Genomic DNA, 24,037 nt, shown 5'->3' with positions numbered 1-24,037 from the left:
GCCCCAACTGTGAGAGGACTGGTCTAGGAAATTCAAGGACTTCAGGTGAAGACAAATGCCGTAAGGGATTAGGATGTTTATTTATTGATCTAGACTTGTTAACATTTCACAGATGTGGCAGTGGAGGCTCAGATAGGTCCATTGGCTACACTCATGCAACAGTCCTATAATCAAGTGGGGACTCACACAGTCCCCTCTGATGAATAATTGACTCAGAACAAATAATGCACAAAGACCTCAAGGAGACAGAATGTGCATCTGGGACTATAGTCACCAAAGCAGGAGAGACTCAAGTAGGATTTTAAAATGTCTTCTCAGGAGGCAAATTCTGTGGAGGTCCTACCTAAGGATGAGATCTGTGTCAGGTCGGGGCTGGGTCTCGACTGCAGAGCTAAGATGAGGTCCGGTGAAGATCCAGTATCTAGGGCCGGTAACCATGCCAACGCCTCCTGGTACCTGCATCCTACCTAGTGTATCTGAAAGCCCAGGACCAAGCCAATGACAGGTGACCAGGATGACCTAGAGGTCTGTGTACTGGACCTGGGAACAGTCATCATTTATTGGCCACCCTCACTTTTTTTTTTTTTTTTACACAGAAGGAAACTGAAGCCAGAAAAGAGAACAGAGTCCCATTAAAGGTGTAGGTGTAGCCTTTACACATCTTAGCCCATGTTCTACAGTGTTAACATCGAGGACAAACGGCTTTATTATGAGAATGCAATAAAAACCCATTGACTTGGCCTAGATCCTGTCCTCAGCTTCTCAGACCTGACTCCCAGGAAAGATACAAAAGGGTCCCCCAGAACCACTGGGGTGGCATCCCGAGAGGGGCTCCTGGAGCAGATGACCCCTGAGTTGCTCCTGGATGGTTAGCAGGGAACAGGCTGGCACCAGGACAGACCAGGAGGCAAGAATGAGGCAGTTGCAGAAAAGGGCTGTATAAAAACAAGGGATGGGGGTTGTCAGAGCCGGTTGACAAGTCAGGGTTGAACTGTAGAAGGTCTGTAATGCCAAGTGAGAGATTTCAGTTTTTTGACACCCATGGTAGGGACCCACCAAGGGTGTTTGAGCCCAGGAAGCTGTAGGCTCAGCTAGGAGGGGAAAAAATGTCCTTGTATGGAAGATCACCCCTTGAGCTATTGGGACAGCCAGGACACTTTCAAGCTTGTGCCAGGTGCTGGGATCATGTCCAGCACTGGGCTCAGTGAGTCAACACTGGGGAAATTGCTCCTCAGGGAGAAAGGACCCAAATGAATCACATCTATGAGGTGGGGAGCTGGGGGCTTACTGAGTCACCTCCCAAGGGCTGGGGGAGAAGGAAGTAAAGAAAGAGGGGCAGTAACACAAAAAGAGAACCAGGGAAGGTCACAGTGAGGGCTGTCAGAAGTCTGTCTGTCTCGCCATCATTTCCAAGTTGGAGTCTTCTGGAAGTCCTGTGGGACAACTGAAGCCCAGTGGGAAGGGGATCTGGCTAAAGTCACACTGGCCAGGAAGACCCAACTTCACCCTTCGATATAGACATGTCCTGTGTCTTAGCCCATCTTATAGCAAGCAGAGGCTAGAAAACAGGTTGGCCCAAGCAAAGAATTTGACCCAAGCTGCACAAAGGTACCCTCATCCTTCCAGCCAACAGCAACTGGGGTCGGGGTACACCTCTGCGATAGAACACCAGGGGGCGTAGAAGCGTCACGGCTGCTGCAAGCGCCTGAGCACAGAGGCCGCTCTGCGGAGCATTGCGCTCCCAGCTCTCGGGGTCCCACCGCGGAACTGCGGACTTCGTGGCCCTGGGGCTTGCACCTTCCTCAGCCTCCTGGAACGCCGGTGCAGACCTTCCTGGTAGCCTTAGGGACCTGGTGCTCTCACCCCACACTTGGGAACAGTGCGCTTGTATGTGTCAGGGCGCACGTGTCTCCTTCACAGATCTGCTACCGCTTCAGGGCTCGTCCCATTTTGGAGCGACCTCTAAATTTCTCCCTCACTTTCCTCTGCCCTCTTCACTGGAAGGAGAGAGGGAACCTCGGGGCTCCCGGACTGTGGTCGCGGCCCCTCTCCCCACACTGTACCGGACTCGGCCTCGGGGCTCTGGCCCGGCTACTGAAGTCCAAGTGATGGGGAGAGAATGTGGTGCGACAGCGCGCGGGACTCTGGGAGGGGCCCTACCAAATAGGAGGAGTGACGACGGGATAAGCGGAGGGCAGTGAAGGCTGAGAGGCGACCGAGGAGAGGGAACCCTTATAGCCGACCCGCTGAAGGAGACTTGGGAGGGTGAAGGCCTGGCAAGGGGCGAGCGGGCCGGGATCGGGTGGGGTCCGATCTTTGGAAGGTGTTGAAGTGCTGTCCCCCGTAGCAGAGACGTAGGCGGGGCCTGGAGGCCTGGGGCGGGGCGGGGGCGGGGGTGGGGCGGGACCAGGGCGGACCCTCGCGCGGACCGGCGAAGCGGTTGCGGACGCGCTGACCGATCGCAGCGGGCCGGGCTGGAGGGGCGGGCGGGCGGCTGCGAGCATGGTCCTGGTGTTGCACCACATCCTCATCGCTGTTGTCCAATTCCTCAGGCGGGGCCAGCAGGTCTTCCTCAAGCCGGACGAGCCGCCGCCGCAGCCATGCGCCGACAGCCTGCAGGTAGGAGCCCCCCCTCCTTTTTGGGTAACACGGAGAAGCGGGTGTCCGGGGAGAGCCCTGCTAGGGCCCGGTCCTCTGAAGAGCTTGTAGTCGTCTGCTCCATGGTCCACTCTCTCCTGAACCTCCCTTTAGGAGGGGACCCTTCCCTTAGTTCCGGAGCCCGTCTTGTACTGAACTAGACTGCAGCCGTACACAGGGGATCCCTGATTCTTCAGCTCACAGCTCAAACGCCACTTCAGATTCCGACTCCTGATTCACATCTGGAACTCCTCCATCCCAAGCCCTGAACTCTTAATCCTCGTTGGCCCCCTCAGCCGCATTGACAGCTCTGTATAAGCCTGGGGTTCCCTCCTCCCAGGTTAACCCAGCTCCCTTCCCGAACCTCTGGCTCTCCGCTGTCTGTATCAGATTGCAGGCACACCCATAACCCCTAAGCCCCTGGCAGCAGGGAACTTTGCCTCCTAAGTAGAACCTCACCTCCAAACCTCTAGCTTCTAGTCTATACAGTCTTGCTCCCCATTCTTACTAACCACCTAGATTCTAGTCCCTATCTTCCACCCAACCCAAGGGTCCAACCCCCCTTTAAAAATCAGCGTCTCTCTTCTCCTCCGCCAGACTGCCCCCCACCCCCAGTCCTCACGCAGCCTCCTCCTGTTGCCTCCCAGACTCTAGTTTCTCTTGAGGTGTGATGGTCCCACATAATTCTTCCATTTCCTCAAATTCCTGAGCACGTTGTCCTTTGGCCCCTCTTGTTTAGTGTATTGTCCCAGGCTGCCTATCTCTCTTGGTCTGTTCAGCCCTTCAGTTTCCGCAGGTCTCTATCTTTGGCTAGGGTCTTTCTGTGACCATGCCTTCCCTATATGTCTGCCTCTGCTTTGGGCTGTGGGGGAACAGGGCTGGAGTATCTAGAATCTCCACCTCTGCCTGTGTTCTCAGGCATGGCAAGGGATAAACTCAGGTCCAAGGGCTTAAATATGTAAAATGTTGCCCTCAGGGGTGCCCAAAATATGTGGTGGGTAGGGATCATAAGGTGGGAACTGGTATTTATAACTTATAAATTATATCCTCTTATCCCAGCTGTCCTGGTGGTGACTGGGGCAGTTGGGTTTGGGGATGGGAAGAGGGGGTAAATTGCAAGCTAATGTTCTTCACCTGTGGTGAGGGATGGGTGAGTCTGGGGTGTATGTGCTTGTCTGAGAGTTCCTGAGTGCATAGCATGTGTTCAGTGTGTCTCGTGTGTAATCATATATGTTATGCTGTGTTGAATGAGATTCTTCATAGGGAAATGACAGTATGGAGATGAGTCTGTGGTGTCACATGCTGTGTGTGACTACAGAGCAGGATTGTGGGTAGGAATTGTAGCACAACAAGTGACTCTGGTGTGTGCATGTGGTTGTGTCTGTCACGGCATTGTGATGTTGTAGGAACAGCTTGCATATTGAAGACCGAACAAGTGGCTATGCGTGCTATTTGGCTGCAGTGTGTAGGCAGGAAGAGCCCTGGTACAGTCCTGTTGGTTTTGAATGGATGTCTTGTGAGAGAGGGGTGGAGGTTTGTGTCCGGATGTGCTTTCAGCCTCCTTGGTAGCTTAGGGTCACTATGGTACGTTTGCTTAGGGGAAATATTCAGACCCCTGTGTGCTAGTGTTTATGTGTCTGTGATGACTGTTCATGCAACTATGGGGGAGAAAGAGTGCAGCCAAGACCCGGGGTCTGGTTCACTCAGCAGCTGTTTGACCAGGTTGGAGGGTGGGCAGGAGAAAGCAGTTTCCAGACTGAAGGACTTCGTGTGTCTACAAACGGATGATATTTTAGTCTGACATTTAGCATGCAAATTATGCAGAATATGTCTGCACACGTGTTTCTATGTCTGAGTGGTGTGTGTGTGTGTGTGTGTGTGTGTGTGTGTGTGTGTGTGATTTAATTGGATACATGCATCCATGGGTAGGAAGGTGAGTGTGAGGTGTATGAGGTGCATGGTGGGAGATGGAGTCTGAGCGTGGTGAGAAGTTGTGGGTGTGGGTGTGAGCTGTGTGACTTTTCAGTGTGAGGTGTGGGTTCTGTGATCTTTTCTCCGGGGGAGCCGTTTGCGTGTGATGAGGAGAGTGTGGGACATGTACAGTGAGTGAGGATGCATTAGGGATGCCTTGGGGCAAGACTGAAGTCTGGGTAATGGATGTGTGCCTAAGGTGTGTGGTGTGAGGAAAGAGGTATATTATGTTTGGCCATGTGTGAATACAGCAGGTGCCCCATAAATGTTTGTGGAATGACGTATGTGTGCAAGGCAGGCGTGGCTGCCTTCCTGTCCTTGCTTTCCTTCTAATCAAGTCCCTGGAGATGCCCCCGTCTGCCCCACCAAGCCAGGCTGCCCCTGGCCTTTGCCCTTCATCCTCCTCACTTTGACCAAAGCCTTTGTCTTGAGTTTCCTGCTGAACAGGCGCTGGACAGGCGGGCGGCGGGTGATGTTGTGGTCAGAGAACCTTTGTTCTTTTCCTCTTAGCTTGTCCCGTGTTTGGGGCCAGGTTTTAGAGGGTGGGGAGAGGATACACGTGTCAGCAAGTCTACTGTGTTTACTACAACCTCAGCAGAAGGGAGGGTCTAGCGCTGACCAAGAGGCTGGTTGGGTAGTGTCGCTGGAGGTGACCCTCTATGCCAGGGCAGACTGTGCCTGGAGTTGACCAGCCTGACAATGTCATGCTATTCAAATTAGGATGGTTCAGTTGTCTTTCTGGATCATTATTACCTCAGTGATACTATACTGAAGCCCCCCCTTCTCTATGCTTCCCTCCCCTCACTTCTCTGTGTCACCGGGCTGGGAGATAACCAGAAAGGCTTTAGTCAGTGTCTGCCTTTGTTGACCCCACTTCAAATGGAGAAACAGACACTGTTCTCACAGAAGCCATTACCAGAAAGGGTCAATCTTCGGGGGATCCTCTAGTGTGATGGCAGAGGTCCCAGGCAATAGGGATTCGCATCATACACTCCAGAGAGTGCCCTTCTGGGAACTCCCTTCTGGGCACTCTCAACCAGCGGCAGAATTGTTAACATTCAGGATCTCTAAGATCAGAGGCACAGAACCATCTCAGTTAACTAGAAAGGGGCTAGAGCTTATTCAGCATTACCTTCTAGAAGATTCTTCAAGTGAGTTGTGTGTAAGCTGGGCCTTGAAGCAATGCGAGGCGGGCATGGAATCGTGGTGGGAAAGCATACTGCTTCTGCCCAGCTACACTAGCAGCGCTTGCCTGGCTTCCGGTCGCCATCCCGGGTTTCCAGCTTTTTTCTCCCTTTCTCTATCCATTGTCTTTGGCTGAGTCACTGTCATGATTGTGGTTGTCGTCCATTAGCTAGTTCTTTCTAACTTTCCTTTGATGACATCTTGCCTAACCACGCTAATACGTACAAGCAGTGACTCTGCCACACAGGGTCAGTTTGCAGGATACTCACCTTCTGTGTGCAGCAGCCCCTTCCTCATGCCCGGGGCAGCTGGCCCCTCTCTCATCAGCTCCCCAGCCTAAACTGCACTTGGTTCTATGGAGCCTTCCATGTCCACCCCATTGGGGTCTGGCTTCCTGTGTCCCAAGTTAGGTTTGTCTCCTACTTGCCATTGGATGACCATAATTGCCCTGGAGGGTTGGCAGCCCAAGCTGCCAGCTAGAAAAACTAGAGCCCTAAGTAGGGAGTTCCTCCCCAGAACCTCATCCCTCTAACATTCCCAGAGAGAAATAGAGATGAGAAGGCTGGACCAGGGCTCACAGCATGTGGCAGGCTGACAGCACTGTCCAGCTCTCCTGGCCACCGGGCTGGGCTCTGGCCCCAGCACCATGCTGTTCCTTGGCTGGCCTCTGTGCTGCCTGTGGCGGGTAAATGATTATTAATGACCCCCCTGGCAAAGAGACAGGAAATGCTTCCCAGCCACAGCTGGGGCATTCTTGCCTGCCAGCCTACCAGCCATGCTCTCCCTGGCCATGGGGTGAGCATCATGCTATGTCCGTTCTTCCCTACATCCTTATACCTCCAACCCCTCTCACTTCTCTGACTTTGACCTCTCGGGAGTACAGAACAAGGAGAGACCGGGCTTTCTTTTCCATTCCTTGCTCATTTCTACCATCTTCCTTGTCTCAGTAACCCCCTCTTTCAGGAAGCCTTCCCTGAAGGCTTAGCCAGTTCCTCTGGTACCTGCTCTCATGGGCTTGAGTCTGTGTCTCTGCCATGGACATTCAGTCCTTACTCTCATGCTGCCGTGGTGGCTCCAGGGCTGCTGGGATGAATGCTTTCTGTAGCCTGTCTTCTCCTCCTAGAAGTCTTTAGCCCATCCTCCTAGGGTTCTCACACCCCTTGCTCTGCCGGTCCTACCTAGTCTCTGTAGACTGCCAGGCCTTCCAGGTGGATGCTGTGTCAGTAGGAAGGTGGTGAGATGAACATCCCCAAGTCTGCACAGTACTACATCACCTAGCCTGTTGCAGGTAGCTCAGACTGAGGTGCCAGGGGTGAGGTGGGAGGGAACCCAGACAGAGGCTGATGTGTGTGTGACTAAGGCAGAGCCAACTGGGGCTCTCATCCAGCCCAGAGTCAGAGGAAGAGTGAGCTGGGAAGCTTTCAGAAAGAAACAAATCTGAGAGCTGAGGAGAACACTGGAGAAAGGAAGATGGTAATTGCTGGTGGCAGACAGAGGGAAGGAGACTGGCTCTCTCAAGTCCTATGCTTCTGCTTAAGGGCCTGGACCCTGGACTGCCAAGGTGGGTAAGCTGAATGGTCACAAGGCACGGGGAGGGACATTAAGAGGAAGGAGACATGTCTGGTGAGGCTGGCAGGATCCAAAGTCTTCAGGGCTTACAAACCATGTTGAAGATTCTGGATGTTTTCCAGGGAATCAGCATGACGGGGAGGAGTTGAAAGGAGGGATAGGGATGTCAGGCCTGTGTATTGTGTGCAGCTTCCCTGGAGTGGAAACTGAGACTTAGGCTGCTGTGATCCGTGCTGGGGATGATGGGCCTGGTCAGGGAAACGGAAGGGAAAGGACTCCATGCCGGGAGAGGGAGCCCAGCAGCAGAGGTGGAAGGGCAAGAGAAGGGGCTGCTTGAGGTGACTGGGTGGGCTCTGTGTGGCCTCTGCAACCTCAACAGAGGAGAGGATGGTGCGGGGATGAAAGCCTTAGGCTTTCAAGGAGCACCTTGGTTCCTCCAAGAAGCACCCCGCAGGTAGTCCTCAGCCACGAGGCTAACAGGGGACTTGGATCCTACACAGGGCTGCTGTGCTGTCACCAACTTGGATGTGGGCAACTGGTGTTCTTCCCTGGGCAGTGTGTTCCGACCTGAAACAAAACAAAACAGAAAACTAAGCCGAGCTTTAAACCTTAAATCCAGAAATTAGGAAACTTTAAATCCAGAAATGTACGAGAAGATATGTAAATGTATGAAAATGAGCAATGTACCTGATCCTTCTCATGTAAATCATAAACTGCCGCCACCCTGGACTTTAGCTCAGGCTCCTGTGAACTGTCTCTGATATGCACCCCCACCCCCAGGGCCCGGCCTTCCTGTTTTGAGGAGCCTGCCCTTCCTTTCCAGCTGGTGCCTGGGGTGAAGGAAGACATTTTGCTTTTCCTGTCCCTTGCCCTGAGGGAATTAGCCCTTTGCACCCCCCCAGGCATGGTTAGTACACCAGGGCGGACACTGGGGGAGACAGGCTGAGGGTACTGAAAGTAAAAGAGAGAAAAGAAACTGAAAGGAGAAGTAAGGGGCTAGAAGGCGGGCAGCAGCTGACCCAGAATAAACATGGGATCTTCAGAATTTGAAAGTTGTCCTGTTGCCAGTAACACCAACCTGTGTAGGTCCAACCGTGCAATCTCGAGGCTGGGCGCTGCTGGGTTCCTTGCTTTTGTGGTACACCCTTACAACATTTTCTGAGCTGGATTTTCTCACTTGTAAAACAAGGAAGTTGGAGGTCTGTAGCTCCGAGGGTTGTATAAGTACCAGCTCCTAAGGGACTGTCAATTATGTGAGTACCAGCTCCTAAGGGACCGTCAGCTTGGGGTTCTCACTGGGAGGATGAGAGCCTTCCACAACGCTCAGCTCTCAGCCCAGGGCTGGGTGGGCATGTGGCTGTGTGATTCCAACATTCTGTGACTTTAAGATGCTGAGACTCTGGGAGCCCAAGACGCGGACATTCTGTGCATGCAGGATTCTAGAATTTGATGATTTGATGATTCAATGATGCTAAATGGGGCTGCTGGGAAGAGCCGCAGCCACCTGCCTTGTTAATGTCAATGTTCAGTTATTAAAAACATAACAAGACACAATGGAGACAGATAGCTTGGGATGGGATGGCAGCTCCACCCCCAAGAGAAGGAGGGGAGGAGGGGGTACCTTGACCTCAGAGGAGATGGGAGACCCTTTTAGCCTGGTCACATGGGCTGTCCCCTGCCACAGCAGACTTGGAGTATGTTCGTGTGAGGGACCTGACACTTTCTAAGCTTGTAAGGCATGGCAGTCACCCATGCATCTTCCGGCCATCTTACACCATAACCAAAGAGCACCGTACTTCCCAGCACTCAAGGTGTCTGCAGAGCCGTGGATGGATGTAGACGTAGAAGGAGGGGCCCGCTCTCCCTTTCCCAACGGCTGCCCGAGGGGAAAAACAGGACATGAGTACTTCCTGGACACGGGTGTGGAGAGGCAGGAACTGTCACCAGTGAGGGTTCGGGACCCAGAAACTAACCAGAGGACAATCTCTGTTCTCCCTACATACTCGGCTCCAATCCTGAGGCACATGAGCTGATAGAGCCTGACCCGAGGCTCAGGCACACCGTGCAGTTTGTCACAAAGCCAGCCCTGTTGTCTAGTTACCTCACTGCCTCTTGAGTCCCTGCTTGAACCTCCTTACCCAGGGCAGAGTTGGAAAGGAACTCTGCCTCAAAGAGAAGATCTTGCCTTTTAGAGACTCACCTTGGTGGCCCCTCAGAAGCCTGTCAAGGCTGCACGTCCAGAATTCCCCAACCCAGTGGGCTGCCAGATCAAAACTTATCTAGGTCTCATTACCCAGCAGGTCTGAAATAGAGCTCCCTGATTCCCTGGGTGCACCTCATGGCCGCCCAGCCTTTCCCTTTGCCAGGGATCCCTGTGAGGCAGGAATGGGAGGTAAGACTCAAGTTCAAGGGCAGAGTTCCTGTCTGCCGACCTCCAGCTTTCTGCTCCTACACACTAGAAAGCAGGTGGGAACAGCTGTTCTCGTCACCCACAAGGCTCCATTGTATACTCCCTCCTGTCTCAGTCAAGAGTAGGGTCCCCTGCAGGGAACCCTCTGCAGATGACTGGCTCTCAAAGAGCCTTCCTGTGCTCCCTCCAGCAGGGTTTTCCTTTCTGCTCTTCCACCCCTGTTCCCTCATACTCTCTCTCTCTCTTGGCCACCAGCCCCAGGCTCTCTCCCATCCCATAGGTCTCCATTTCTGGTTGTACAGGTGTGACTCAGAAGCCAGCCTAGGACATGTCCCAGAAGATCAAGTTGAACCCTTTTCTTCTGATGAAGACAGTGCCTCAGAGAGGAGAAGGTCCTAACTAAAGTTATACAGGAGGCTGCGGTAGAGCTCTGTGCTGTGCCCCTTCTTCCCTGGGTCATGGGCACACCCTGCCCTTGGCCTCAGGTGTCCAGGGTTTGAGAACTGACCGTGATAGACACGGCACAGAATGTGCAGGGACCTCCTGAAGTTCAGCTAGCTAGCTTCTCTTAGCCTTACCCCACAGCCCCAACTGCTGTCTCTCTTCTTTGCTCAGGCTCCTGTCTTCTCCACTGTCTCTGACGTCTAGATGGTCATTCCGTTTGGCAAACCCTGACCTTGGGACTCAATGTGGGACTCCATCTGGGATAGGCGCCCATGCTTAGAGCCACACAGACATGTGCAAAGATACCACACGCAGAAACGAATCCCATCTCAGATTAAAATTGGACCAGACTTAGGAGAGATCACTCTGGTTGCTACTGTTTTCTCTTTGCTGTAAACCCCCATGTATGTCGTGTGAAGCCCTTCCAGGTCCTGCAGATGGGCTCCACCTCAGTTCCTTAGTGACAGCATGGGTCTCTATTCAGCAGTGAGATCCCTCCCTCCTGTCTCCAGGAGCAACTCAGCTTCCTGGGACTGGGTGGGAAAGCCAATAGGTTCCCCAGAGGACAGTGGAACAATGAGGAGGAGCTAACAGATAAGACCACATCTTCTCAAAGCAGGCCCCACCCTACCCTGACCACCCTACCTGGCAACTTTGGCATAGCCCTGTCCTGTTGTCTTTAGTACTAAAGGTTTCATGTGCCCTTTGGCACATAGGTCAGAGAATCGAGATCCTTGATAACCTGTGGTTTTAACTGAATCCCGAGAGGTCAGGTTCTTAGGTTACTGGCCACACACTGGCAGGTAAATTCCCAGGCAGGTGAATTTGCAGGCGTGGGGGGCAGGGAAGTGTGTGATGTGGCTTCGTTGGACAAGTAGGAAAGTGATCAGTATTCCAACTGGGGAAGGCCTGTGGATGCCCGGCTGAGATTCTCCTCCCATTTGGTTTGCCATGGTTGGGGTTGAGTAGGGGAGATCAGAGGGAGAGAGAGATGGGGTGTCCAAACAGGAGCAGCCCTCTCTAGGAATCTCCTAGGAGAGGAAGGCATTCGGGGCTGTGGGGAAAAGAAGGCAAGGGATGTCCTCTGGGGTCAGACCCTTATCTCAGCCTTCGTCATTTCCTCTGCAGGACAAGGCAGGGTTAGCGGGGTGACTGCACACAGGGAAGGGACAGACTGGAGCCAACAAATCCCAGTCCCTATAGCAGCCAACATAGGTGACCTTGTCATGTCCTGGGTTATAATCGGTCCCCTGTAGAGGTCTAGCCACTAGCCACACTTGTCTAGGGAGCTGACCATTCTTAGTCACTCTACACACAGGCGCCTGAGTGACCCTCGGGACTAGCTGAGTATGTAGCAAAGCAGGGAACCCCACCAGACATAGGGGACATGTGAGACAGACACCTGACAGTCACTCCGCAAGTATCCACACACCAGGTGCAGCTATGGTCACCTCCCCCATTACCCACGTGAGGGCCAGAGACTCCTGTAGCCATGTACAGGTGCCCAGTGCCTGAGTGGGGAGAGAGAGATGCCAGGCAGGGAACTTAGCTCTTCCCGGTGCCAGACTGTGTCTCCCCCATCCTGCGGAGCGCGCCTGAGGCTGTTTATTTCCTTTCGGGGATGGCGTTTTTTTTGTCCCCCTCCCCCTCTCCCCACCCTGTCCCCACCACACGCTTCCAAAGCTGCCAAATCAAATCAGTCCCTGCACCCTAGCCAGGCTGGCATGGAGGCCAGCAGCTGACGGGAACGAAGCCAGGCTCAGAATATCCCCACCGCCTGTCCGACTCGGGGGACAAGCTTGGGGGTGGGGGTGGGGAGGGGCAAGAGCCTGCAGCTGGTCCAGGACAGTGCTTGTCGGAGAAGCTGGGGCTCCTCCAAGTTGCCTGGGTGGTGGACCCCTGAGAACAAGTGAGCAGGTCCCTGACGTGTCTGTCAGACCTGCAGCGGCACCTTAGCAGCACTCTGGGAGAGGTGGAGGTAGCGCTGGGAAAATTGGGTGGAGGCCCAGAGGTCTCAGTGCCAGATTGGTCGTAGCTGCTTACACACAAGACATAAGCTCTTGGGATTTTTGCTATCTCTGGGCTTTGAACGGCAAGGCCCAGCCCACTCTGGAAAGTCACTGACTACTTCAGATGAGTGTTCTGATCCCATTTTACAGATAAGGAAACTGAGGTCTAGGAAGGGCTGAGAAGGTTTCCCGGAGAGAAGTAGGAGTGGAGGGACCTCATGATGAGTAGAACTGTTCGTTTCCATGCCTTGGGGGACACTAGGCAAAAAGGCAAAATGTGTCTCTGTTCTCAGAGTTGAGAAAAAACAGAGACGGAGGTGCCCAGGAATCAAGAAAGGTGTTGCAGAAAGAGCTGGGCACAAGCAGGCAGGGCTGCCCAGAGGAGACAGCTACCTGTAGGCTTACTGGAGTCCTATGGGAGGGCAGGCTGGGGAGAATGGGAGAAGGCCTGGTAGGCCTTAGCCCTTGGCCTTCTTGTCTCTGCAGCCAGCCAGGAACCCCTTGCACAGAAGCCAGAACCCCCAGGGAGTAGAGACAACCGCCTGGAGGTGAGAGCTCAGTGGAGGGAAGAGTGGGTGGGCTTTGGGGGAGGGGTGCAGGATTTGGAGGCTGGAGCTGCATCCCCTCCCACCCTCTCCAGCCTAAGGGCACGCACACACCTCTTTTTACTCTGGGTTCAGCCTTGAGGCTGAACTCACCTGGAAACCATTTCTGACTCCTCTCTAGGTCTTTACATCCCTTGGATTCCCTTTCCCATTGCTCAGTTCCTTCCATCCCTGCACTGGCCAGCCCCCTCATACTCTTAAGCTGCTTGCTCTCAACTGTCCCCCATCTTCCCTGTGGTTGCCAAAAGGATCTTTTTAACACCCAAATGTGAACTTGTCTACTCACACACATCCTCAATGGTCTCCGACCTCTTGACCTTCCGAAGCTCTGGCCTTCCAAATCTCCCTCTTTTCGTTCTTGCTTCACCAAACACCTGCCGCTGACATCCTGAACTGTTCTGGGCTCTACAGAAGCCCTCCTCCTCCAGGATGGCCTCCATCCACTCTCCATCCATCCAGCCCCAGCCGGCTCATGCCTCCTCTGAGCTCTCCCACCTGGAAGGTGGGTGCTAGGGCATTCTGTTGCCCCTTGCCCACCATGTGCCATAAGAACCTGCTTTCTTCATTCTGTGACTCTCTATGTATGCCTGGCTTGCCCCCTGCACCGTAAGCTTCCTAAGCCTGGGGACTGTGTTTCATTCCCTACCTCCACTGATGGAAGGGCCACAGTTCTGACTGTGCTTTTGGGGGTACCTTGAATTAATCTTCCACGTTCAGTGGGTAACAAAAATGGGGGTAAACTGTGGGTATTGAAGACTGAAATGAAACAGAGTGGTGTGTGTGTGTGTGTGTGTGTGTGTGTGTGTGTGTGTGTGCATGCACATGCACGTATGCATGTGTACTGGCTCCTGTGTCTGCCAGTGTGCCCAAGAGAACTGAGAGGAAGAAGTTGTTGCCAGTGTCAGCCCCCGTGGTGACAAGCCTTTTCAACACATACCCTGTAGAACTCTTAGCATAAGCTAAGGACAGCTGTGTTTGGGGGAAGTCAAGACTCAGAGCAGGTGCTGGGGTGGGTCAGGGTAGAGTTGAGGCTGGCTGCCTTCCTGTCCATTCATTAAGTTGAGAAAGAGATGTCCACCAGGTTTGGGGCAGGGGTTCAACATGGCTTTCCTACTGTAGCATGAGGCCAGGGGCTGAGAATGTCTCTCGATGTGGGACTGGGTCCTGATGTGTGGAGCTGGCCAAGGGGAGGGGGAGGGGCTGGAGAGTCATTATTAATTTATTTATTGCCATGGCATTCCCCATGGGTGGGAGCTCCCCCCACAGAGCTGGGACAGATGGTGTTCCTGGGAGCCAGCAGTGTCTCAGCAGCCTCGGCCACCCGCCAGGAAAGACTGCATTTGTCACCAACCCAGGAAGCCACAAGGGGAGGGATTTGGAGAAGCTGAGACCCTCTAGGGTTGTGGGGGCTGAAAGAGCCTGGCTCTGGGTTCTGTGTCTCTGTGCACAGACTCTGTTCCTCACCCATTAGCCCTCCTGCCTGCACTTCACATCCGGTCCCTTCCCCATTCCACCAGCCCCATCCTCTGCTTGAGGCCTCCCTGGGAGGAGGCTTTGTTCTCATGGCTACAGTCTCTCTCTTCCCTGTTGGGTCCTCTTACCTTCTGATTAAGGATGTCAGGCTGGGATGTCTCAGCTCTGTTCTCCTAACCCTTTACTCATCTCAAAGCCATCATCCGCTTTGCTTTTTTGGGAGAAGCTGCTCTGGTCTAGGCCTGTTACGTAGCTATCAGGAACCCATCTTCTTCACCTGTAAGCCCAGATGAGATCTCCCAGTGGATATAGTTCAGGTTGGCAGGGGGCTTGGTAGAACAAAGGCCCTGGGTTCTGTCCTGAGCACTGGATAAGTCAGGCACAGTGGTCAGCGTGGGATACAAAGCACTTTGTCTGAAAAACCCAAAATAACATAAAACAAGCAGGCAACGACAACATGTCCAAACAAACAGAAAAGCTCTCCCACCATCACTGGGACAGAAATGCACTGCTATTAGCATTCGTGTCCTGAGAAGCTGGGAGAAGCTTCAGGGTCTATGTGAGGCCCACAACAGCAGGTTGTGGGAAGAGCTTTCTTGCTCAATGAGCCTTATAGTCAGGACTAAATTACCCCCCCACCCCCACCCCCACCCTGGCACACACACAAGGCAGTGCACACAGTAGGGTTTGTGAAGTTCTGGAGGCACTGGCTTGGCAGCAGCAATGTGAACCGTGCCGTCAGCACCCCTCCCTACCCAGCAGGCACCAGTTCAGCAAGCTCTTTAGGGATGGCTCCCTGGCCTCTGCCGGGCTGGAGGAGGGGGGCATTTCTGGCTAATTCTGGGATCCAGGTCCTGGTGACAATGTCATTCTCAGTAGGGACAGTTCAGGTTGCTGAATTGAGTACACCAAGCTAATACCTCCGAGCTGAGACCAGGGACCAGGGACCAAGGACCAGGAACCAGGTGGGGTCCTGGGAGTTCCAGCTGGGCTGAAGGCTGGAACAAAGGCACAGGTGCCTGTGTCAAGCTCCCCAGTGCATGGTCCGGCCATTGCACCTCCATGGCCGCCTTTGGAGAAAATAAAGAGTATATCCCTGGGCATGGCAGCTACCCCCAGGGCCTCTGGGCTCTCTCTTGTCTACTTGTTCTTGAACAGTCAATGCTTCCGTCTGGTGGCTTTGCTCCATCTTCAGCACACACTAGTTCTTTTGGCCCCAGCCCCCATGCTGCACTTCCTCACACTGACCCCTCCAGGTTAAATGTGTGAACTTTCCCATCTCAGATGGAGTCAGTCTCCTCCCCTCCCTGGACACTCACAGCTCTGAGTCTCTCCGCATCGACCATTGGGCCGCTTGTTACGCCACACAGGACTGGGTTGTATATCTCCTCTCAAGTTACTGAAAGCACCTGACTCTCTTGGGTTCTGTTGGGCCTGGTATACAGTAGGTGCTTAGCAAAGACTTCTGTCATGAATGAGCATAGCTGTCCACAGTGCTGGAGTAGGTAAGAAGCAGGCTCAGTTGGTGGATTAGAGCAGTCGTGGAGACTTCACCAAGACAGCCTTGGAACTATAAAGGATGGAGAAAGTCAAGGCCAGAGGTCAGCTGGGCTGTCAGAACCCCTGGGGTCAGCTCCTGACAGAACCAACGAAGGGTGTCAAGGACCAGGAGCACCCAGATAGAAGTGTCTGAAACTCAGCCTAGGGAGTGGAGTAGAGGATCCAGCACGGGGGGGGGGGGGAGCCCCTCCACCGGTTCCCTGGTTCACAGCGGGCAGATCTGGAAGCCATGCAAAGCAAAGGAGAAAGACTCGAGTAATGTTAACACGGTTGAGCAACAGGCCGGGGCCACAGGTCAGTGGAACACAGGTCCTGGGCACTGGGGTGAGCTGGAAGGGCCACAGCGGAGGCCATTTGCCAGGCCTGGTTGAACATTCCTGATCAAGCACCCTCCTGCCAGCTGTTCCTGCTTCGTCCCGAATTCTCACACCAGTAGCAAGTGGCCTCAGTGCTGTGGCCCCTGAGGGAGCTACTGCCAACAAGTCGGCCGGAGCATCTGGCGTCCGCAGGGGCCCCGAGGCCCTGCCATCTGTCTGTGCCCACCTGTCAGGCTGCACAAGGCCTGGGGCATGTAGAGTCTTGGGACCGGAGACGAGGTTTCAGCTGTCACCCTAGCCTGTCTCTCTGTCTGCCCATCCATCTGTCCACACCCCGACTGATGAGAAAACAGAGGGAACGGCCCCATAGGCAGGTCCTTCCGTCAGAAAAGCACAGCCAGAAGGGAGAGGTGTCAGGGATGAAGGCAGAGAAAAAGCCAGGTTGTGGGCAAGCTCTGTGAGAACCGAGACTCAGCTCAGAGAAACAACAGGGACTGGCTGAGGGAGGCACAGCAGGTCCACAGGGGTGACGGGCAGATGCCGGGAGCCCGGGAATGAGCATGGGAGCATAGCACCCTCCCCTCCCCCGCCTTGTCCTGCTTGGCCCTTGGCTGTAAACACTCAGAGAACAAGTTCCGTTTCCCGGGAAATATTTATCTCAGGCCGTGTGGGGAGCGTGTGCGTTGGCCTCCACGTGTCCTTCCTGCAGGTTGGACAGGGCAAGAGGTGAGGGGCCTTGGCAGCCAGGAGGGACAATCTGTAGGGCCACAGGAAAAGCCAGGAAGGATGGGGGTGTACCCTCAGTTCCCTGACCGGAGCCTCAATCAGAACCGTGCTGGCCTGGGAGGGAGGAACCTGTTTGCTCTAAATTCCACAGACCAACCTCTGCTCTCTCTTCCTGTCTTCATCCTTGTCAGCCCTGGCTCTGCCAGGTTCCTGTCTCTAAGACGTTTTGATCCTGTCTGGTTCCTCAGCTTTAAGCCTTTTCTTTCTCTTCCTCTCTATTTCCCAGCTCTAGGGGGCCTTCCTTAGGGGTGGCTTCCTCTGGGCTAGCTTCTCTAACTCTCTGACCTTCTGACCTTTAGCCATCTGCCCTCCTTCTCCTTCCTTTGTCAGGCTTCCAGACTGAGGCCTGCTGGTCTTGTCCAAAGTCGATCAGACAGTGTTTGTTGTCGCCTCCCAGGAGTCTCACTAAGAAGCACAGGCCTAGGCATTCCATCAATGGCGCCTGTGCGGAACCTAGTGGATATCTCCTGTGCCCATCTCCTGGGACCAGCCCAAGGCCAGGCACTTGGACAATTTGAATATGTTGAGGGGAGACCAAGAGAAGCCTCCATGAACCCACATAGGATGAGCAGGAGCCCAAAGTGTTTGCTGACTGGCTACGGGCTTTATGTCCCAGACAGAGCCCAGCCCAACTGGACCCTGACAACAGGAAACCTCTGAAGGAACATGCCTCAGCTGAGGTCTCTGAGCACAACAACAGGAAACAGTGTTGACACGAGGCAGCAGCTCTGTGACTGTGCCCCCTCTAAGGGGTGGGTGTAGATGCTGCTCCGGCGACACTGAGACATGGGTGGTGGGACAATGGGTATTCTAAGGGGTGTGGACATTGGACCTGTGACATGTTATACTATTAAGAATATGACCATGATTATGGGATTCTATGTAGAGAGCGAATAGGTTACTGTATACTGGTTGTGAGACACTCTGAGATAAGTGTATGAGACAGTAGGGGCCTCATGTGTGACTCTGAGGATAGTGATGGACACATAACAGGTGTGCCGTCATGAGAATCAGACGCATAAGCATGAGGAAATGACACTGTGTGGTAATAGGTGTGGTCCCGAGCTTGAGTGTCTTTGACACTGACTTGTGAGGCCCAGTGTGTGGCCCAAGAATATAATATGGTAAAGCCGGATGTGTGAACAAGGATGTGACAGGAGGTGACATCGAGTGTGTGAAAATGGTTATGAGGCACATGTGATGTGTAACGGCCATGACAAAATGAAATGTGAACCCACAATGCTGTGTGTGCCTGTGTTGTGGGAGGAGGCGGGCAAGTAGCACAGTTGGAAAGCTGCCTCTGAGGGCTGCATTCTGCGAGGTGAGTGGCACGGCAGGGAGCTGGGCAGGCCCGAAGAGGCTCCTGAGAGCTGAACAGGCCTTTTGAGAGGGTTGGAAGCTGAAAAGGTTGCACTTGTTGGTGACTTCGAAGGTGAGAGAGGAGGCGGAGATGAACGTGGGCATGAGAGGCTAATAAGCCCTGAAGTGGACTGGCAAGATGGCTTAGCTGGTGAAGTGCTTGCCCAGTGTGAGGATCTACATTTGATCCTTCCACACCGGGGTTGTGTGTGTGTGTGGGGGCGAGATGTACGGCAGCCTGCACCTGGGATGCTAGTCCTAGGGAGGCGGAGACTGGAGAAACGCTGGGGCTTGCTCACCAGACAGCCAGGCTGAGGGAGGACCACGGTCAGTGAGAGACTCCATTGAAAGAACTAGTGTGGAGCGTGGTTAATGAAGACACCTGAGGCTAACCTCTGCCTTCCGTGCGGATTCTGCATGCAGGCATGAACACTGACACTCAGCCATGCAGAGGAGGGATAGGGTCACTAGGCAAAGGGCGGGGTCAAGGAAGATGAGACATCTTTATTTCGGAACTTTTATTCTTTTTTTGAGACAGGATCTCATTGTGTAGACCAGGCTGACTTGAAACTCCCTGTGTAGACCAGGCTGGCCTCAAACTTACATGGATTCGCCTGCTTCTGCCTCTCCTCCCTGAGTGCTGGGGTTAAGTGTATTCACCGCTATACCTGCTCCCAAGTAAAAACGCTTTAAGCACAACACCATAAAGAAGAATACAGTGTGCTGCCCAGTCATCAGGCTTGACACCGGTCACAACTCAGTCGTGCGCGGCTCACACTGACTCTCATTAACTTTGTAGCCCCCTCTTGATTTTTGTTTTCAATTTTCTCTGGTTAAATTGAAAAAGGGAAACTATTTAATTGCGGTAAAATATAAACAAAGGAGTTTTCGGTCCTTAAATACATTCACAATGGGGAGGCAAAGGTAGGTGGATTTCTGCATTTGAGGCCAGCTTGGTGTGCAGAGCAAGTTTCAGGGCAGTCAGGGGTAGACAGAGAAACCCTGTCTCAAAAGACAAGCACACAAAACAAACAGACACAACCAACCGCACAAACAAACCAACAGGATTGTTGGCATTGTTTCTGAAACAAGCTCCAAACTCCTTTCATCTCCCAAACAAAATCTACATCTACCTTTGAAAAAGCCTTCGGCCTGCCCCGGCCCGACAAACTCCCTCTCGCTTTCTAGTCTCTAGGGGCCCCATCTCATCGGAATCATGCAGTGTTTGTCTTTTGAGGACTGGCTTTCTGTCACTGAACATACTGTCCTAGAGGTCCATCCGTGTAGGGACACGTGACAGGACTTTCCTTCTCTTATGGAAAGCAGATTACAGTGCACACATTCTTGTTCATCCATTTGCCCACTAATGGCTCCTCGTGGCATTTCCACTGTTTAGCTGAACACGGTGTATGAAGATGCCTTCGATATTCTGCCCTCAATGATCTTGGGTATCTATCAATAACCACTCTTGCTGGACCATATGGTAATAATCTACATTTGGTTTTTATGATTTTTTTTAGTTCCTTAAAAAATTAATTATCTTTTATTTAGTGTGTGTGCATGTGTACATGTGACTGTGTGTGTGCATATGCACCATGACATGCGTGTGGCGGTCAGAAGACAGCTTGCCCCACTTTGTCCTGGAGCTGCAGGTGTGCGCTAGCTCACTTGGCTGTGTTTTTGTTGTTTTTGGTTTTAGAAGTGGCCATACTGTGTCCCACAGCATCTGCCTCGTTTTCTAGTCCCTCCCACGGTGCGTAAGGGTTTCTGTATCCCACACCTTAGCCAGCCCGTGCTGTTTTTTAGATTTGGTTGTTTTAATATTCTAAACGATTAGAGATGTTGCGCATCCTTCCACTATGGCCATCCGCTCTGCGTATCTTGTGTGTATCTTCTCTAGGGAAAGGTCTACTCAAGCCCTTTGTCCATGCTTTAGGTTGGATTGTTTGCTTTCTGGGCGTGTTGGGTCACAGGATTTCCTTATGTGTTAACCCTTTATTAGATGCAAGATTTGCAAGTATTTTCCTCTCTCTCTGTGGGTCATTTTACTGAAACATTTTTATTTCATTTAACTGAGATGCTGTCTTCCCTTCTTCAACCTTCCTACCCAGCGTTCCACCTGCTACTTTCAAATCACGTTTATTCCTTTATTTATTTGTTTGTTTTTGGGGCTGAGAGGCCCTGAGGTAGCACTGAAATGAAACAATATGACCAGAGCCAGTGTGGAAGCCTTACCTAGCGCTGTGGCAGGGTGCGAACACTGGCCCGATGTGATGTGTGATACAGAGAATGTGTGACATCCCGAGTGGAGGTGACGGGAATGAATCACTGTGTGACAGTCAAGGTGGGGCACTGTGGACACTGGAGCGACCCCGTGTCATCGACTGTTTGGGACCTGCTGTGAGAAGGTCACAGTGATTGTGTCTATGTGTGATGTCTTGGGGTGATGTGTGTGGGGCAGGGCGTAACTCTGTGTGGGAGTGAGAGAGACTGGAGGTGCTTTGTGAGTGACCGTGTCTGGGGTCAGTCACAGTCTTACTTGCTGACACAGGAGAGGGGGGATGGACATTGTAGCATGGACAAGAGACATTCTCAACTTGGATAGACATAGTGCCTGTGGCCAGGTGTAAGGAGCCCTCCCTGCTCCAGATACCTGGGAAGGATTTTCAGGGAAGGCTGCCTCACCCTGGTGGAAGGTTTCAGACACTGACCAAGCCAACCAGGGGCAGCGCTGTAGGTTCTGACTGAGGCTCATCGTTTTAGTTGTTGAGCCGCAGTTTCCCCAAGCACCACGCAAAGCTGGTGGGGGGAATCCTAGGAAGCAGTCTCCCATACTGGGTGAGGTTTCTGCCTCTTGGGGTGCTTCCCCCTCAACTCTGGAACTGCAAGCATTTAGCTCACGGGAGCACTCACGGGAGCACTTGCGAGAGATGTGCTCCCATGCCCTCAGCCCTTTTGTCTTTCTCTGTTCACTTCCCCCTGTCCCTGGGTCAGTGTAGTCGCCTCTATTTGTCCCCACATCCCTTTCTCCCAGACTCCTGCTGTACTCACCAGCCCATGAGCCTCCAGCACAGGTTCCCGAGGCCTCATTCAATTAAGACCGATGCAATTTGCTCATGGAGGGAAAAAAAAAAAAACATAATTTGGTTAATCACACCAGTAGGGGATCTGGTCCTGCTGGGGAAAGTGGGGAAGGGTAGGAGGCTCATGCAAGCAGCTGAGGACATTAAGTGTTCACTGCCTATCCCAAGACCTAACCATCCCTCGGGTTCTTTCAGGAGTCAGCAGAATCCAAAGCTTGGGTCACCCAAAACCCAGCCTGAGACTGTGATGCGGGAGTTCCCTCAACCTACATCTCTGGTTTAGTTTCTACCTGACTCTGGGTCTATTTCCTAGTACAACCATGGGAGATGGGGGGGGGGAGTCTTAGAGCCCCCAGGCTAGGTTAACTGGGTCCAGTATCTCAGCGCAGTTTGTGCCCCTCATAGCTCCTGTAGGACATTCTTTCTGGGCCATGGGGATGGAGGGCTCAATGGCAGGTCAAGGAAAAAGAGTCCTAGAAGATAGGAAATGGGCGGAGGAGGGGTTGTCTGCAAGTCTCATCTGAAACGTGACATGCTAATTCCAGAGTCAGAGTCCCAGGCTGTCCTGGAGGTGGGACAGGAGGTGGGACCTGCAATTTGTTGGTAATCTCCAAGGCCAGTCCATCTTAGCCATACATACTATCTCTTAGACAAGAACTGCAGAGGAGCTGAGGCTGGGACTGGGCCCTCTCTCCTCGTTCAGACTTGCCTTTCTCAACTTGCCTAAAGGTGGTCCCAGGTACCCACAGTCCACTGAGACAAAACTTGGTTGATTCTACCTCTGCTGGAAGGTATTATTTGCTGATTGACCACTGAAGCCAGGGAGGGAGTTTGTTTGTTTGTTTGTTTGGTTGGTTGGTTTGTTGTTGTTTAAGATGCATGTGTAGCATGTGAGAGAGCAGATGGGTGGGTCCTGATCTCAGGAAGGTGGTGGGGGAGGTGAGCAGAGCATGTCGAGGAGAATCTCACTCTGGAGATGCCAGTGCTCAGCTACAGACTCATTGGCTCATTTAGACACAAGACCAGCCTCCAAGCCATTCATGATCTCCTAGACAGCCACACACTCACCATCACACCAGACTCAGTGAGCCTTAATGACCCTATTTATACCTGCCTGAACACTCAGAAATACGTATGGCCACATGGATGCAGGAGGCACAGAGATACATGAACTTTGCTCTTCAACAGTCTTCCACGGAAGCACAGACCACATACTTTCACACCATGGATATTTCTCTCATGACCCAAGGGACGTATTCAGCTATGGTCATGTGATGGTCCCTAGGGACACACCATTATAGATGGCATGTGCTTAGGTCACCAGTAAAGTAAGAGCTCCCAGCTCCCCAAAGAGTGAGGGGGGAAAAGCCAGTTCTGATGAATATACCCAGAATTCTGCAACAAAAAGGGGGGTCTCAAATGCTGTTAAGAGTCTCCTTTGCAAAATAAAATTTGTTTTGCACCACCCAGAGGGTCTGAGGCTCTGGGAGGAGGGCATTGTCCTTCAGAGATCCCTGGCTCACAATTCCCTAGCCCTGTTGTGCGTGGAACTGTATTCGTGTGTGCATGTGTGTGTACGTGCACACTCACACGGGCACACATGTATGTACTGGCTCCAGCTCCCAGGCCCTGAGGATATGATGAAAGTGGGAGAATTTCTGCAGAATCCGGATGTTTGTTCTCTAGCTTCTGGGCCCTCCAAAGGCAAATAAATAGCTTTGGATGCCAGCCTGCTGCTGGGTGGGGCTGGGTGAGTGCAAGAAGAGCCTGCTTTTGTCCCTGGAACCCCACCAGCTGGGATCCTGTGCATCAATGCACAGTGACGAAGGTCCTGGCCAGTTTCTGCTGCGCTTCTCTCTGGGGATTAGTTCTCTCAGCTGAAAAAATGGAGGTAGGGAGGAGGTGGGTCCCTTGGAGATTGAGACAAACAGAGACACCTGGGACCTAGAACAAATGAGAATAGGCTGTGGGGGGGAACCTGGGGGGGCAATGAGAGTACAGACTCAAGACATGGGGCCCCAGAGCATACAAGGTCTCCCCAGTAACTCTCTGGTTCCCTGGTGGATGTGCTAGGTCTCTGAGGCCTCGCCCCTGCCCTGCCATATGTAAGGAGCAGAGAGAGAGGAGAACCAGGGAACCGGATTGGGTCTCATGGAAGACCAGACCAAGGCTGGGCCTGAAGGGTCAGAAGAGAAGAGTAGATGCAGGGGCTGGAGAGATGGCTCAGTGGTTAAAAGCACTGAATGCTCTTCCGGAGGTCCAGAGTTCAAATCCCAGCAACCACATGGTGGCTCACAGCCATCTGTAATAAGCTCTGATGCCCTCTTCTGTATGTATGAAGACAGTTGTAGTGTACTTATATACAATAAATAAATAAATATTAAGAAGAGTAGATGCTGGAGTGTAGGAAATGGGGTGGACAAGGGTGCCAATCTGAGAGGGATAAAGAGGGTCAGAGGTGAAAGGCCTGAGTTTGAAGAGACTGGGTAGAAAAGAAACTCAAATGTCAGGGTCCTGGGCTCAATGCCCCTCTGGAGCTGCCATGGGAACTTTGCCAACAGCTCTTCCCAGCACAGGAGCCCAGACTCCAAAGGGATCTGAGGGAACAGGGCCACCCCACAAGGGGGTG

General features: G+C 52.9%; 1 protein-coding gene across 2 annotated transcripts in view; it reads left to right on the top strand.

The window, feature by feature from the left end:
- Nucleotides 1–2,477: 2,477 nt before the first annotated feature.
- Nucleotides 2,478–24,037, top strand: part of PDE2A (phosphodiesterase 2A) — a 61,172-nt gene continuing 39,612 nt past the window's right edge. The window contains exons 1-2 of one of the 2 annotated variants that reach the window (XM_080913230.1): nucleotides 2,478–2,619; nucleotides 12,712–12,773. In XM_080913230.1, the coding sequence (XP_080769356.1) occupies nucleotides 2,601–2,619; nucleotides 12,712–12,773 (81 nt within the window). In that variant the 5' untranslated portion in view covers nucleotides 2,478–2,600. The remainder of the gene's footprint in view (nucleotides 2,620–12,711; nucleotides 12,774–24,037) is intronic. The other variant, XM_080913229.1, reaches the window with a different exon arrangement.

Source organism: Micromys minutus, assembly GCF_963924665.1.
Source record: "Micromys minutus genome assembly, chromosome: 2".
Taxonomy (NCBI): Eukaryota; Metazoa; Chordata; class Mammalia; order Rodentia; family Muridae; genus Micromys; species Micromys minutus.
The sequence above is the reverse complement of the archived record's forward strand: the minus strand, read 5'-3'. Positions and strand labels throughout refer to the sequence as shown.